The 16963-nt window shown below is 44.6% G+C and overlaps 1 protein-coding gene across 1 annotated transcript; it reads left to right on the top strand.

Moving 5' to 3' along the window:
- Window positions 1-206: 206 nt before the first annotated feature.
- Window positions 207-15698, top strand: MTURN (maturin, neural progenitor differentiation regulator homolog). Its single transcript, XM_021548798.3, has 3 exons — window positions 207-421; window positions 6151-6273; window positions 12417-15698. Exons 1-3 carry the CDS (start codon window positions 260-262, stop codon window positions 12525-12527), a joined length of 396 nt encoding a protein of 131 aa, XP_021404473.1. The 5' UTR covers window positions 207-259; the 3' UTR covers window positions 12528-15698.
- The last annotated feature ends 1265 nt before the right edge of the window (window positions 15699-16963 follow it).

The following is a 16963-nucleotide window of genomic DNA, read 5'->3' on the forward strand; positions in this document are numbered from 1 at the left end:
AGGGATGAGAAGCGGCCGGGCGAGGCACGGTCTCGCCGACAGCGCCTTCATGCGTGGGGCTTGTTTTTTTTTTTTTCCCCTGTCCCCCAAGTTGCCAGGAGGCGTCGAGTCAATTGTCTGCGGCGGATTCCAGCGGGGCCGGTGCCGGGAGCCGCGCGGGGCGGGAGGGGCGGGCGCGGGGCGGGCGCGGGGCGGCGCGAGTCCCGGGCAGCGCGGGGGACGCGGGCGGGAGGCGGCGGCGGCGGCGGCGGGGTCGGCGATGGCTTTCGAGGCGCTGGCGGAGGCGGCGGAGCGATGGTGCGCCCGCACGCCCTTCCAGCTCATCGCCGCCGAGGAGACGGAGCGGCGCATGGACTTCTACGCCGAGCCCGGTGTCTCCTTCTACGTGCTCTGCCCGGAGGCCGCCTGCGGCGACAATTTCGTGAGTGCCCCGTGAGGGGATCGGGGGTCGCGGGCGTGCGGGGCGCCCTCCGCGCGTGTGCGCGGACGGGCGGGGAGCCCTGGCGCCGCTCCGGGACTCTCAGTCCGTGCGGATTCCCGGAGCCCGGCGGGAGCATCCGAGGGGGAGCGCCAGGGGGGCGGAGGACGGGGCCGTGGCCGGGAGGGAGGGATGCGGTGATGGAGGGCGGCGGGGCCGGGGGGATCCTCCCACGGTCTGCAAAATGGAGTCCGCTGCCGGTGGGGGGCGGCCCCGCGGGCAGGGACACCGCACCCCCGCTTCCCCATCGCCCGGCCCGGGGTGGCTGCGGGCTCCGGGCGGGCGGGGGGAGCGGTGCGGGCCCCCGCCCTGCCCCGCGCCCCGCGGGCTTGCAGCTGCCGCTTCCCCCCGCGGCCCCTCCATCCTCCCGGGGTGCCGGGGCTGGGGCACGGCGCGGGGACGGGAGGACTGGCAGGGCTGTCACGGCAAATGGAGAATGGGCAGGAATAAAATGGAGTCAGGATGACAGGAGGGCCGCGCCCCCCCCGCCGCCGCTCCCCGGGGCCACGGCGGGATCCGTGCAGGTGGTGCCGGCCGGGCGCCCCCGCCCCGCCGCCCCTCACGGAGCGCAGCGCCGAGTTCGTGCGGAAAAGGCTCCGGCACCGCAAGCCCTGTCTTTGAGAAGGGTCGGGGGGTGCTCTTCCCCTCGGCCAGACCCTCCCGGTGGCGAGCACAAGTGCGGGAAGTGTCACGGAAAAGCGGCACTTCGCCGCGGGGTTTGTAAGCGACCAAGTGCCAGTTAACTTCAATGAAAGGATTTTGCTTTGCTTATTTTAACAAAACAGCTTCTAGCACCGTTATTATAGGAATGCTGTAGGTTCTTTCATTCACAGAGCAAGTTTCATCCCTCCACTTGCTTGACAAATGTTCGCTAATTCCCTTTCCAACAGGTAAGTGCAGATTGAGCCCATCTGACAGATGGGTCCATGGGAACAAAGAGCACTGGAGTGACTTCTCCAGGACCACAGATCCCAGCGAGCAGGACATGTATTTATTGTGTTGAGTAGATGGTCATGCTGAATTATGAAAGAAGTTGTCTGGAGTTTAGTTATGCATCTATCCAGGGATTCATGAGACCTTCAGGTGTAGCAGTGGGGTATTTCAGTGTGTGGATTCTCTCAGTCCTATGTGGGAATAGATCTGCACATCTGTCTTCCCAGCACCTCTGAGCCTGCTAGACCCCAGTGCTCATTGCTTTCTGGAGATGCCCGTGCCCAGAAAGGGCCATGCCTACTGCACTCGTAAACAGGAATGTGTATGAATCCAGTGCAGCACTAGGCTAAAACTGAGGTTGGACACTAATGATATTGGAAATTGCAAAGAAAGTCCATTTATTTTTCTTAGACACGTACTGTTTCTTTATACGCTGCTCAATTAATGAGTGAACTCTTTCATACAAAGTATTGTCAACTTCAAAAAAATCTTAAGCAGCTTCAGACCCTGTTCCAATGCTGGCTTTTTTTTTTTTGCGTGTATGTTTGAAATCACATTTTCCCTTTGTTTTTTTTTGAAAATATTTTCATTCCAGGGTTGGTGTGGGAAGAACTCCCTGCCCAGAGTTACCACTAGTAAAATGGAACAAAGGGCCAACTCCTGTCAAATTTGGAGCATAAGCAGTGGAAAACTAAAAGTGATGTTTTCTTCTCTCTTTTCTAGCCTTATTGGTTGCAGCACTTTTTCTAATGCTAATACTTTTAAGACAGACAGATAGCTGTCATTCTTAATTATTTCTGTAATATGATTAAGACCCACTAATGACTAGATTCTTCAGCATCCTGTTTCCTTCTTCTAGTGCACTGTGGGACTTAATTTATGCTCCCAGCTTGATTATCTTGGTTTTTTGCAGTCACTTTCCTTTTTTTTTTTTGTTTTATGTTCCAGATTATAACTTTTCTTTCTGTGTGCAATCACAGGCCAAATTTTATTTTAAGGAGACTTAATACAAGCCAAGGGACTGATTATCCTTTGCACTTTAAAGCCTTGTTGCACGGCTCCTTTAACACAGTGTGAAGTGTGAAAGGGAGTAAATATAAACAGAATTCACAGTGACACACTTCACAGCCTTCTTGCACCCTGTACCTCTTATAAAGGAGCCTCACATTTAATAAGCATCTGATGCTTGGTATTCTTGTTCTGTCTTTACGTCGTCATTTCATAATGATGCGACTTAAAAAGCTATGTAGGAGGTGCCAGAGAATTCCATGATAACCCACTTGTGAGGAGGAAATGATGAGCGTGATGAACTTAAAAGGAAACAGGAGAAGAGAAAAACTTGGAAAGATTGCCAAGATGCAATGTGGGGGAGAAAACCACTGAATTTTGTCTAACATCAGTGATCCCAGATCATAACAATCTGATAGTTTTCATTTCCTGAAGATATCTTTAGGCTAGGCTTTTAACATGCTAGAGATGCAGGAGACCCATGTAGATGCTTATTGGCATTTTCAGTACCACCTGGACACTGAAACTCCTAATCAGCATTTTAGACAGCTGAACAATGTACTGTTCAGTTCCTGATGATCCTGAGGTTCTCGAGAAATTAATTGGACTTGTGAAGCCATAATCAAGGAGAGTGAGAGTTGTGACGCTATTCCTTACAGTCTGTTATTTGTTTTGTCACCATGTTATTCAAAGTAAATGAAAAAATAAATAAAAATATGATGCCATCTTGCTGCAAGATTTCCTGAAAATATTTCAGAACAGAGTCGGCGGGTCTGAATATTTTATGCAAGTTAAATTATCCACATAAATAAGAAGTTTTACTGTCATGCACAACAAGTGGGCTGCTTAGAAAAAAGTGGGCCAGCAAGTGATTCTGTCATCCAGCTACACTGAGTCATCTAAAGGCGTGAGGGAAAGCAAACCCCTCCAGATGCAACCCTATTGATTTCCTCAGCTATGTGCTGTGTGTAGATGCTGAACTAAACAATTCAACCATGATCTTAGGTCAGCTGAGGTGGAAATTAGTGGATGTGTGCTTTTGTAGTGACACAAAACAACTGTGAGCAAAACTGGACAATCTTGGAAAACACATACTCTGATGATGAGGTTAATATTTTTTTTATTGCACAGCCACAGCCAAGCACTGTGGTCCATGAGTTTGCCAGCACTCACCTTCTCCCACTGGAGAGAGATCCTCAGGCATCAGGTTTTCCAAGAAAAGCATCTCTGTATATGCAGCCTTACTGAGCTTTCTAAGCAGGAGTTGAATCCTGAAATTATGTTTGTTTTTATTTTGAAAGGCCGAAATTCCTTTTGCAGGTTCCTCTGGAGATGAGTGAGTCAGTGCTCAGAGAGTTCCTGCGCTGCCTGGGTGCAGCACTGAACCAACACAGAGAGCTGTATATGCAGCTGAACCTACAGGCATTACGGCCCTGCTCTTTATTGTGGTTGAGGTTTTTGAGGGAGAAGATTAAATCAACTCATTTCCAAATGAGATGTGTGCACTAATGACACATGAAACTTTTTGTAGTGCGTTTGTTGCTACAGTCAACGTTTTAAATCCTCTGCAGATGGGGAGATTTTGGAATTGTTACTTGATATCATGTTACTTGTTACTTGTCATATGCTGCTATGCAAAAAAATCTCAAAAACTCAGTGATCAGGTTATTCTCTTAGGTTTTCCCCTTGTGTTAGATCATCTTCCTCTGCCTACTGCTGATAAATTCACATGAGTATCTTAAATGTGGTGCAGCTTGAAAAGAGATTGTAGAAACACATTAGGACAACATGGGGTTAACTTGCCCTGGGGAAAAATCCAGTAATGATTTATTAAAGGGCAGGGCCTGATTTTCATTTATGTGGAAGCTCCTGTGTATAGCTCTGGTAGTCAGAAGAAGCCACAATTTAAACAAGAATGAGGATCTCAGCAGTCATAATTGTTTTATATATATAAACAATTGCAACAGGTTTGGCTCGAGTCAGGAATTGCCAAGCTGCAACATTCAGCTCTGAAGTTTAGGAGTTACTAAACAGTTATTGCTAACCCTAAGTATGAAGAAATCATGGGCCAGACCTCCAAAACCTCCAAAGGCTGTTTTTAAAATGTGATTTGGAAGTGTTCATTTGATATTTTGAGGAGGGCTCATTTCAGTTGTCTTCATGTACGTTCTGCCGTTTTAGGCCACAGAAATCACAAAATTCTGCCTTTTTTTTTTGTTGTAACAGAAGCTGAGATTTAGTTGTATATTTATAGGATTACAAGGCCCATGACTCTTAAGATGGCATGAAGTATCATGAGACTTGTGGTATGTGTGTTTGAGAGTTGGCAAGACTGTAAAGAACTTATTTTTATTGCCGGAATGATTAAGACATGACTCTGATTATATGGAAAGAGCAGAACCTACTCAGTAATGCGGGGCTCTTTCCATAACAAAACATTTCACTATGTTTATGCTTGTAAAGTGCAACAAGTAGCAAAGAAAATGCAGGTCAAGTGAGGTTCATAGTAAAGCAGTTACAGGTTTTATCTTAAAGGTGCAGTTTAGATTATGTTAATTACTGTTTTCTTTCGTTAAGTGCAAAATTGCATCCCTGGTAGGTACTCACTACTGAAGAGGAAGGCAACATGCAAGTCTTATGCTAGGGATTGAAACATCTGTCGTTTTGAGTCTTACCCTGAATGTTAGTTAAGCTTTGGAGAAATCCTTCTCTTTCCTTAAGTATAACCTGCTGTTTATAGCAAGTAAAAAGGGACTCTGGGGAAAAGAGCTGCTGTGCAAAAAGAGAGGTACAAGAGTCTCAAGCCAATTTGGCAGCTCTGCACTTCTCTGTGTGACAGGCTGCCTAAGACAGTCCCATGCACCAAGTTGTCAAACAGAAGGTGTTTAAGATGATGCATTAGCTTGTGCCCTTGGGCACAGGAAGCATTGTTGCCTGGGTGCTCTCTCCATCGCTTGCCAGCTCTGTTTCAAGCAACCTCCTAGCAGCAGAATAAACATCAGTTTTGAGAGAGGCTTTGAGTGTAAGGCTGGGGAACCAGCATCTCCAGAGCAGAAGTAAGGCAGGAGGATCTCAAGTGGGTTTAAATGTGTCTGCCTGGGAAGAGAAGATTGTGTTCCAGGAGGAGTAAATCTCAAAACAGGGTAGGAGGCTCAAAGTGTCAGGATGCTGTGAGTGCCCAAACATCTCTTCTTGGCTCTGTGTCTAGCCTGCAGGCAGATTTTGCATCTTTTCTTCTGCATCGTCAAGAGAATTACACATCAAATTCCACCTCCAGGGTTGCATTATATTTGCACTAACGCCAGAAGACAAAGAGATGCTTCAGCTCTTCCTGAGGGCTTTGCTGCAGCAGATGATGCAGAAAAAGAGAAAACCTAACATGACTTCCAGGTCTGAGCAGGGCAGATGTCAAACAAAACACCTTTATAGGTAAAATATGTATGCGCCAAGTGCATGTATCCTTCATGGCTGGTGCAACCATGAGGCATTTCTGCTTCGGGATCGATTTCCCTGTTTTCTGATGCATCCTGTTAATAAAATTTAGGTTCCTTCTCAGAAACATGGCTTCTGAAAGAGTCTGCAGTGCCTGTCCCCAGGGCAGGTCTGAACTGCAGGAGGCTCAGTGTACTTTGGCAGATGTTTACAACATGTCACCTTATAAAATCACATGGAAAGGTTGGCGTGAATTCTTGTTAATGCCTTTCCTTTCTTGTGTTGCTGTTGGCTTTCAGCATGTGTGGAGCGAAAGTGAGGACTGCTTACCTTTTCTGCAGCTCGCACAGGACTACATCTCCTCCTGTGGGAAGAAGACACTCCATGAAATATTGGAAAAAGTCTTCAAATCCTTCAGACCCGTAAGTGCTTTTTTTCCCCTTCTAAACGTTGATAGTTAGCTATGACTTTTAATAGGACAGCACTGGATAGAACAAGCTGGATTTTCTTCTCCAGAAATTTGCATCTCCAGTTAGCTGCCTGGGTACAGGAGTGTTAGCACATAAGCTAGCATCAGGCAATTGGAAATTGTTTCTTGAAAGTCAGCTGCCTTTTTATTTCCATCTCTGTGTTTGAGAGGATGAGATTCCTGTGTGGGATGGGAGGCCAGCTGATGTGTCAGCCGGTGGCAGCGGCAGAGGCTTGTGTCCTGCTGATGCAGCACTGAGTCCAAGGAACAGGATACAAGTCAGCGCCACGGGACTTTGTGGCAGAGCTGTTTCCTGGCACTGGAACTGGGGAGTTTTGCAAGGATTTGAACAGCAAGAGTAAACCTCTGGGAAATGAAGTACGGTCTCTCCTCAGGGTGGTTTATTTTATTTTATGGTTGTTTTTTTTTTTTAGTGACTGGTTTGGCCACTGCTTGAGAAGAAGTTGGAAGAGAAGCCAGGTTTTGTGGCGAGGGGGCCCGTATTTTTCTGTTTTGCTGCTACTCAGCTTTCTCCATCCTAGTTTGACAAACTAAGATTTGTGCCAAAGCCAGGATTTCATCAGGGTAAACTGTCTTAGGCTGGCTGTTGTCCTTCATTTTGCCAAATACTCCTTTTGGATGTTTTGGGGCTGGCTAAGGGCTTGGTGCAAAGCAGGGGAAGGTTTGTAGCCAGAGCCATTCTCCTGTCATGTCCATGAGAAAGTTCACCAATGCACATTTTTATACTCAACTTTCCCCTCCTGTCTTTTTCTGGCTGACTAATTGAGAAGACTGGAAATGTATCCCAAGTATTTAGTATGAAAACACTGACCCTCCCTGTGTCACACCCTTGCACAGATCACCACAGCTGATCGACATAAAATAACATAGTTTAAAGAATCCTTTGAGAGGCTAGAAATAAATAGAACAGATGCACACTTTTCTTAGAAAGGGCTGGAAATCTGATCTGTCACTACAGCTGCTTGTAATTGTGAAAACATGCAAAAAATACAAGTATGTTTCCCGGAACAATATTGGGCTCTAAGATCTTCATAGCTGTCTTCTCCTGCTCAGGGAAGCTGTGTCTTTGATGAGAAACTTCCATTGGTTTAACTAAGGAGGACTTAAAAAGACTTAATTAAATTGGTGCAGATTATGTATTTCATTTAAACCACATTTATTCCAGTTTAATTTAAGTTACTGAGAAATTGACTTCAGTCAAACCAAGTTGAGCTACTCTTCAGAATAAAAAGGTTGAAAGCAAGGGGAACCATTATCCTGAGCCCTTCATTAATACATCACATTTCACCTCATGATTCTCACGGCTGACCATATAAAATGACATTGAACTAGAATGTGTCTTTTCCAAAGACACACACTCTTGATGTAGTCTTCAGGTGACTTAAAGGATACAACACTGCTGGGCACTTTTTCTTCTCATGGCTAGTTACGGTGCTCTGAATAACTCTTTTGTTTACAATCTGCATTTTTCTAGTTTTGCTCCTTAGCTGTTGAATTTCATTTTGCTTTTGTTTGCTCAAAAATGGTGTCCTCAGTTGCCAAAAATCTCTTTCAGACTGGAATCAAGTACCTCTTCATTTTCTCGTGGTTGTACCACAGATAATTAAGTTTCTCAGGTTCTCCTTTCACCCAGTATTGAGAGATTTGCATCAGCATAGCAAAACGGAGTTTATCATTTGAGGTATGGCTGTGTGTAGATAAGTTTAATTAAGGAATGTATTGACATTTTTTTCCTCAGAGTAACTATTAAAAATAGCACATACATGGGAGGAAAGATTTTAAAAATTGAATGGTGTTACAGTAAATGTATGGAAACGGTTATTTTGCACCCTCAGGCCTTTCCCAGAAGAAATCTGAACAAAAACCTCTTTTCTCTGAGATGGGGAAATTATTTCCTTGGCATCACTTTATACTGTCTCCTGTCCTTTCTGAACTGGACCCATTTTACTAATGAGACCACCTTGCTGTCAGCTTCAAGGCAACTGCATTTGCAGGGCATTTCTTCTCCTCTATCCCAGCAAATCATCTGACAGAGACCAGTCTGGCAAACTCCAGTGTGAAAAATGGCAGTTCAGGAAAAAACTGCAACTGAAGGTCAGACTGGGCTTTTCTGAAGTATCTGGTAGCTCTGCCTTTCACTGGGGGCTCTGGGACACTGGGGACCAGGTTTTTAGCAGGTGCTTGCTAAGCACTGTAAAGCACCTTCTGAAAGTCTTCTCCATTTTGGTATTCCCAGTAGACATCTGTCATTATTAGACAGTTCTGAATTTCTTTGTTGGGGTCCTTTGAAAGGAAATATTTAGAAGAAAACAGTGGCAGTGCATCTGCAGCTTTCCATGCCGTTTTGCACAGCATGAGCATCTGCCTTCCCATAACTGAGGGCTCCAAAAACAACTTTTTCCAGTAACTCAGCTCAGCCCTGCTCTGCATGTTCATGATAACAGCCCAGCCATGTCTCCATGACCTTGCCCTGGGGCTGTGGAGTGGGAAGGGACTGCCTTCTCATGCTGCTGGGCCCTGTGTTTTGGAGACAGTGAGAATATGAATGCCCAGCAGTTGGCATCCCTCTCAGTGAGAGTCAGAGAATTCCTTCTTTTCAGCAGTCTTCCGTGGGGCAATGGGAGTGGTCTAGGTCTGCCCCCTGTCCGTCACTGCTCTCAGGCATCTCTCCCCTAATGTTTTATGTGCCTAAACACAGTGCCAAGCAGGATATTTAATTAGATAGACTTTTTAAAAAGTGCCAGTTTGCCTGCAACAACTATCCACACTTCTCAAGGTGTTTCTTTATTGAAGGTAGTGAGGGGCATGTTGTCTGTACCCATTACTGCCTTCCTGGGTCAGTTTCCATAAAACTTTATGATTTGTCTTATTATCCACTTCTTCAGGGAGCATCTAGAAATGCCAGACACCACAAAGGTACATGATCTCAACCAATAGCACTGGGCTCAAATACTGTTATTTGCCTCAGAGCATAACATCTCCTCCTGTGTTTTAGTCTTTCTGGTGTCAGAGGTACCATACTCTGGTGCTAGGGGGTGCCCATGCTGGTGCTTTTAAGCATATCTGTCCGGAGACATAGTCCTTCCCACAGGGATTCAACAGAACTGTGTTATCTCTAGTGTAGCATCACACAGACTGCTAAAGCTCAGTCTTGTACATGGCTTATTTTTCAGTGTGCTTGTGTGCCAGCTTTTAGTAGGACGCAGTGTCACTCTGCTTCCGTGAGTTAGTAACTCTGAGGTTATTTGTAAAATCAGGGCACTTTGAAAGGGTTAAGAAAGACAAATATAAGAAATGCCTGAAGGACATCACACCAACTGGCAAAGTTTGCAGGAAACCAAGGCATGAGTTATACAATTCAGCAGCAGATTCCAGGGGTCCTATGCTGAGCTCATCTTCAGCCTGGAAAGCCTACATCTGAAGCGGGGAGTCTGCAGTGTAAAAGCCATTTATTCCATATTCACTGTATCCAGGCATGTCCCAGTGACCTCTCCTTTGCCTCCAGATGGATAGTTTGGCCAGCAGAAATAAATAGCTGTAGTTCAGGCAATGCTGCTGGTTGTTATCCTCCCTCCTTCCCTCCTCACCATGCCCTGACCTCCTCCTAGCCATGCATCCCTGCCTGGTAGTTTTTTTCCCTTGGCTTTTCTGCTGATGAATCAGCTCTCTCTTTCTACAACAGTTTTCTGTTTTACATATTTTCTTCTTGTTTTCCTCTGCAGTTAAGTCCTTTCAAGTCTGCTGCATAGCTGATACTTCAAAATACATAGCAGCTATGGACTAGAAGCAGAAACTAGTGTGTGGGAAAGAAGATAAGGTGGGAGTCAATCTAAGATCAGCCCAGGGCATCTTCATCATCTTATTTTGTCCTTACCTTTTGTATACCCTCCTTCTGTTTTGTCCCAATGTTTGTAGAGCTCCCTGCTCTTTAGATCCTGTTCCTCCCTTCATGTGTTGAAGGTGTGGGCTGATTTGTCATTGCAGTCCAGAGAGAAGTAAGGGGTTAACAGCTGCGAGGGACCACCCTAATCCTGTGTGAAGCAACAGGATATGACACCTAAAAGCAAGACGTGCATGGTTGAAGTCCTTGGTGGCTTGTAGAGTCATAAAGTGTCTGTGGGAGAATAAAACTGCATCTCCTTTGGAGCAGAATCTCATCCCATCCCATCCCACCCCACCCCCATTCTTCTGCTGTAAAACCACTAAAGTCTACAGCATCACTCTGTTTTACACTGCTCTCTCTGATTCACGCTGCTCCAGGGAATGAGGAGCTGGATTTCCTGATGGCGAAGAGAGAGGAGATGTGTGAAAAGCAGGATGTACTCCCCATCCTTTGGGATTGTGCATGTGTTTGGAATTCTTGTGCTGCATGTTGTGTTTTCCATACTAATTTTGCAGTATAGTATCCCATAAAATGAAGATTAATGTGACTCATTTCCTTGCAAATCAAAGAGGAATTATGACCAGAGGTGGGGAAAAAAAATGCAATCAAAACTCTTTCTACCAGGTGATACAAACAGGAGTACAACACTCACATTTAAATTGAATATACCAGATTAGTTTATCAAAAATAATACTGGTGTATAAGAAGATCTAGAAAGAGTCCTTGATTTTGACTTTTAAAAACTGAATATTTTAATTTTATCTTCAACATGAAATAAAACCCTGCATCCTGAAAATGAACTGAGCCGTTCATGTTCAGTTAAGCATTTGATTTGAGAAATATGTATGCAGAGGAACAATTACTTTGTTCTGCTCAGAAAACAAAAATGTTTTCCATTTGGGGTCTCTCGGTAAGTATTTTTAAAATGTGAAGGAGGGGATTTAGTCAGCAAATTCTCCTTCCATTTCCCTGCTGAAGAAAGCCTGTAACTAAAAATCTAATTTTCTCCCAGTGGCAGTGAAGAATACAAGCTTCATTGCACCCAGAAGCTAATTCTATGCCTTGTATTTATGTCCAGTAAATAATTTTGAATGTCGATCACAGACTGAATTAGTTTAAGTCCCTGAAAATCTGCCTCATTGCAACCTTCCCATTTCCATGCTCTCACCTAAAGAGTGTCACTCTCCTCATGATTTTTCTGGGCTTTGCCTCTTTCAAGAGCTAACAGCTGCATCACTCTCCAAAGAGGGTGTAACATGCATCTGTGCTGCTCTTCCAGCTCTGCAAGCTAAATACATAGTATTCTCAGTAATGCCTGGCCTATAATTTTGCTTTTTGGCTATTAATAGCTGCTAGTGGAGGAATCTGAGATTTCCACAACAGATGCGTTATTTTGTTCGTTATTTGGTTTATTGTCTTCCTGACTTCTGTTGGCATGGCAGCCTTTTGTTGGAGAGGTGAGAAGTTCAAACATGGCTGTTTGCTCCTTTTCCTGTACTGAAGAGGTGAAGTTGCAGTGGTCGGAGCCATCAGGTGGAGGTATCCAAACATTGTTCAAGGAAGATGAACTGGCAGTTCCTTGCAAGCCCAAATCTAATTTGCAGAAGTTTAAAGGAACAGTATTTCAGTGGAATATACAGCAATTCTTACTGCAAGGGCTTCACACAGCAGGCAAGACTTTATCTGGTGTGATGGAGTGAAGGCTTCAAGAAGAGCATTTGACATGGCAGGTCTTTGGGTTTTTAGGGACTCCTTGCCTATTCCACGCTAGCCAGTATTTCATGAGGATGTTTTCTTCTTTGCTTTTATAGGGCTGATGAAAAACAAACTTAAACCAAGACAACTACTGCTACAGTATTATCATGGTTCTTTCTGAAGTTAAACCACTGCCAAGTCTAAACACTCAACAATTCATAATGTGACCTCAGGGAAGAATGTGAAGCTTTTTGCAAGTGCTTTGCTTTGGTTTTATTTATCTTCTGGTCTCTGAGTGCTTAATTTGGTGTGAGGATGCATTTTCAATTCTTTCTTTATCCCAGGAGGGAGACAAAGAGAGTCAAGATCATTATGTAGTACTGTTATTCCAGGGTTTGAGCTTTTTAAGAAGTGTGTGTAGGATTTGTGTGAAGATATGCAGCAAAGCTGCACAAATGGGTAATTCACTGTTACACAGTATTTTCTCTTCTTTGTAGTTACTTGGGCTTCCAGATGTTGATGATGATGCATTTGAAGAATATAACGCAGATGTGGAAGAAGAGGAGCCAGAAGCCGATCACCAACAGATGGGTGTCAGTCAGCAGTGATTTTCTGAGAAGCTATAAAAAATTCTGAAGCCTTTGGTACCAATTGGGGTCAGGTGGTCCCACGTTAGCCTGTATGAATTAGCACATCACAAGGGGATATCTGGCTGCCAAGATAAAAGTTTTACAAAAAATGGTTTTTAAAACAATAATAATCCATGATGAGCTTTGCTAAGAAGTGACCTGAATTTTGCTCCTGCTTCAGTGGGTTTTCTATGGAATTGTCTTGGTAGCATTCTGCCGTTATCAGTCTAGAAGTAGTTTTGTCGCTGACTTGTCTCTTCGATTTGTGTTCGAGAGTAGTGTTTGCTGACAGGAATGTAGAGTACTGAGAATGTAGGAGGTGTGTGGGGGGAGTGCTGAGTCCTCACCCGTGACCTTTCCAAGGAAACCAGTGCAGAGAGCAAACACCACCTGCGCTTTTCTTTTTAGTTCAACAGCTATACGTTTTTGACAAAGTACCAAATGAGGAGAGACTTTTCCTGAAAAACAGTAGTTTAGTAGTGGTTGGTGCTGCAGAAGTGCATATGAAGGCCTAATGAAAATAATGGGAAGTAAAAAATCCAGGGAGTGTCAGATGTATTGATGTCATTTCACTGACACCTGAGTTTCCAAGTGCTGAATTAATAACTGGGAGTAACAGGCACCAGCAGCACTCATTATAACCAGCCCTGGTACTTTGACACCATGTGATCCAAAGGCAAGTGCTGCTTTCTTACAAATCAAGCAAAAAATAGCTGTTGCTTATCCCTCTTCTGTATGACAACTAACTTTAAACCTTGCTGGTTTTGATACACTGCCCAGTTATTACTCAAACCTCGTGGCATTGTGCATTAGAATCATGGAATCATTGAATATGCTGAGTTGGAAGGTTCCCATTAGGATCCTTGAGTCCAACTCCTGGCCCTGCGCAGGGCACCCTAAGAGTCACACCATGTGCCTGAGAGTGTTGTCCAAATGCTTCTTGAACTCTGTCAGGTTTGTGCTGTGACCACTTCCCTGGGGAGCCTGTTCCAGTGCCCTACCACCCTCTGGGTGAGGAACATTTCCTGATACCCAGCTTAAACCTCCCCTGACAGCTTCAGACCATTCTCTTGGGTCCTGTCACTGGTCATGAGAGTGAAGAGATCTGTAGCTGTCCCTCCTCTTCCCCTCCTGAGAATGCTGAAGACCACAATGAGGTCTCCCCTCAGTCTCCTCCAGGCTGAACAAACCAAGTGACCTCAGCCACTCCTCACCAGGCTTCCCTTCCAGACCCTTCATCATCCTTGTTGCGTTCTTCTGGACACTTTCTAATAGTTAAATGTCTTCTTTACACTGTGGCTTCCAAAACTGCCCCCAGCACTTGAAGTGAGGCTGCCCCAGTGCAAAGCAGAGCAGGACAATCCCCTCCCTTGCCAGCTGGTGATGCTGTCCCTGATGCACCCCAGGACACACTTGGCCCTTCTGGTGACTCACATTCAACTTACCATCAATCAGGACGCCCAGGTCCCTTTCCACAGCACTGCTCTCCAGCCTCTCATTCCCTGGTCTTTACATGCAACTAGGGTTGCCCTGTCCCAGGTGCAGAATCCAGTGGTTGCCCCTGTTAAAACTGCACACAGTTGGTGATTGCCCATCTCTCTAATTTGTCGAGGTCTCTCTGCAGGGCCTCTCTGCCCTCAAGAGAGTTGTCATCTTCTCCCAATTTAGTGTCATCAGCAAATTTACTCAGTATTCCTTCAAGTCCTGCATCCTGATTCCTAATGAGATGTTGAAGAGCACAGGGCCAGGGATGGAACTCTGTAGAGCCTCACTGGTGACAGATGACCAGTCTGATGTCACTCCATTCACTGTAACCCTTTGTGCCCAGCCTGTGAACCAGTTGCTCACCCATCCCATGGCATGTTTATCCAGCTGTGTGCTGGACATTTTGGTCAGAAGGATACTTTTGATACAGTATCAAAAGCTTTACTGAACTCCAAATATATAACATCATCTTGGTTCCCTTGATCAGCTAGGTGGATTACCTTGTTATAAAAGGAAGTCAGGTTCGACAAGCAGGACTTTGCCTTCATGAAGCCATGCTGGCTGTGACCAGTGACTGCACTGTACTCCAGGTGTTTTTATATACCTTCCAGAATAATATTTTCCATTATTTTACTGGGCACTGAATGAGACTGACAGGCCTGTAGTTTCCGGGATCTTCCTTGAGTGCAACTTGAATGCAACTTAACACTGAAGCCATAAGGGTGTCAACCAACACCTGGCTCTTAAAATTATGCCAGACCTCTTCCTGGGCCTTTGAGCTAGTCTGGGCTTATTGGAGGGGAGCTAAAATACTGCTTCAGCTGATATAAAATTTAGTGAGGTTTTACTTATCAGGGGACCTGCTCCCCAAGGGGTTTGGCAAGGGTTTTCGTATGAAGGAGAAGATGACCCCTCATATTTTTTACCTGTTTTACGTAGTTCCAAGTAACTTGGATGAGTGCCAGACTGTGAAGATGCAGGGTCTCTTTATTTACTTGCCTTTTGTACTGAAAATATAAGAAGCAAAGGTAATTCTGTTGTAATACAGATGTTTTCCACAATCAAGAGCAATGTTTCTAAATTTACTCCTTTTTTCCAATTTTTTAAAAATTGTAAAACAAAGGTCACACACTTCAAAGGCCCTTTTATACAGAATTAGCTTTATAAAAACAAAGAGTGATTGAAGAGAAAATGCTTGGACAATTCCTATAAATAACTCGCATTATTTTGAAAACCCTGTTGTTAATGATGTCTCCTTTTCAATGGATTTTTTAAAGACTTTTTCCAGGGTTACTAAAGAGAGCAAGTTTTCTTGATGGTTTACATTTATGATGGTGGTTTGAGAGATGCATAGCACATGATTTTTTGTGTTGGAAGCAAAGATCTTCCATTACTGGGATGTGTTACCTGAGTCTGCACAGAAGTGTCTGCAACACTGTAAAAGTCAGAGTTTAAGAATATTAAAAAAAAAAAAAAAACGTGGAAGAAAACCAGAGCTTAATGCAACTTTGTACATTCTTTCAGCGTGCAGGCATAGACATGGTAGTTGCAGCACCTTTTCTATGGACTAGTGACGTGAGAACTGTAGCAGTTCACTGTATAACACTGTATAGCAGCAATAGGCTTTTTGCTTACTGAAATAAAGTGTAAGACCAGTGGTTTCCACCTCTGCTTTAAGCTCCTAAATTTTTATTTCCTCTCCAGCTAGGACAGATGCTACAACCTTAAACAGAGCCTTCCTTTGGAAGAACACCTCTTCATAGCATACAACCCTTGAGTTATGGCTCACACAAGTAGATCTTATGGGGCTGACTTTCCTATGCTCTAGTGTAATGCAAGTGAGCAATTTATACTTGTGCAAGCTAGAGGCAAAGTTCTGCTGTTCAGGTTTGCTGAGCACTTCACCCATTTGTTTGAGGGGCAGGTGGCTGGCACCAATGTACAGGTGCAGGCACCCCACACACACCTGCACAGTGAGCTGGGCTGCAAGCCTGGCCTGTCTGGGACACAACTCCCTGCCTTTTACAGACAGGCAGGATTCCAGCTGTGCAGCGTGTGACTGCACAGAGTGCTGGCACAGCAGAGGGGAGGGTGCAGGGTGGACATGAGTAGTAGCTGAGGACTTACTGCTAAATGCACCTTGTACGGTGTCAGGGGCCTGTGGCAGAGATTGGACTGGCCTAAATGCTGTGAGGAATTGACTCCACAAGGCTCAGTGGGAATTGGGCACTGTTGACAGCAGGATAGGCAGGAATTCATGAAATGAGGAAAGACTAAAATCCAGTGCTTGTAATTGCATGCAGGAGGTTGTAATGTGTCTGCACTCTGCTACCTTTCCTTGCATATTGATTGAATGAGAGGTTGAGCATTAATACAGTTGCAAGCAAACAACACTGTAAATTATGTAAATATGTTATTATTATTTTCTGTATTCACTAACACACTTTTTCCTTTGAATGTCATGTGCCATTTGAGTGACTTCCACACAGACTGCAAGTGCTGGACAGCCAGCCCTTCTGTAGTGCTCTCTGCTGCAAAACTCCTACTGAAGCCAGCGAGATTTTGTTCAGGCAGGACCTGCAGGACCAGGGGATGTGTGAGGCTTGGTCCTGTAGAAAGCTGAGTGCTCTCATTTCCTCTCACTTTGCTAGGAGCTGAATGTGTTGAGCTCTGCTGCTGAACTGAAGCATGACCAGGCAGCACTGAGAATAAACTGGAATTTTATACATAGAAAATTTAATTTACATGTAATAAATGTGAATGAGCATTAATATAGAATGTATTTTATCAAAAAATATTGGTTCCTTACTTTGACCAAATACATTTCTGTATTACTGTGTTACTTTTCCATACTTGCCAAATGATTCAGGAGTGTGGAGCTGCTTTGGTTGTACTACAACATGTTTTTGTATTTCATTTATTTTTTATTT

Source organism: Lonchura striata, chromosome 1 (genome assembly GCF_046129695.1).
Source record: "Lonchura striata isolate bLonStr1 chromosome 1, bLonStr1.mat, whole genome shotgun sequence".
NCBI classification, from domain to species: Eukaryota; Metazoa; Chordata; class Aves; order Passeriformes; family Estrildidae; genus Lonchura; species Lonchura striata.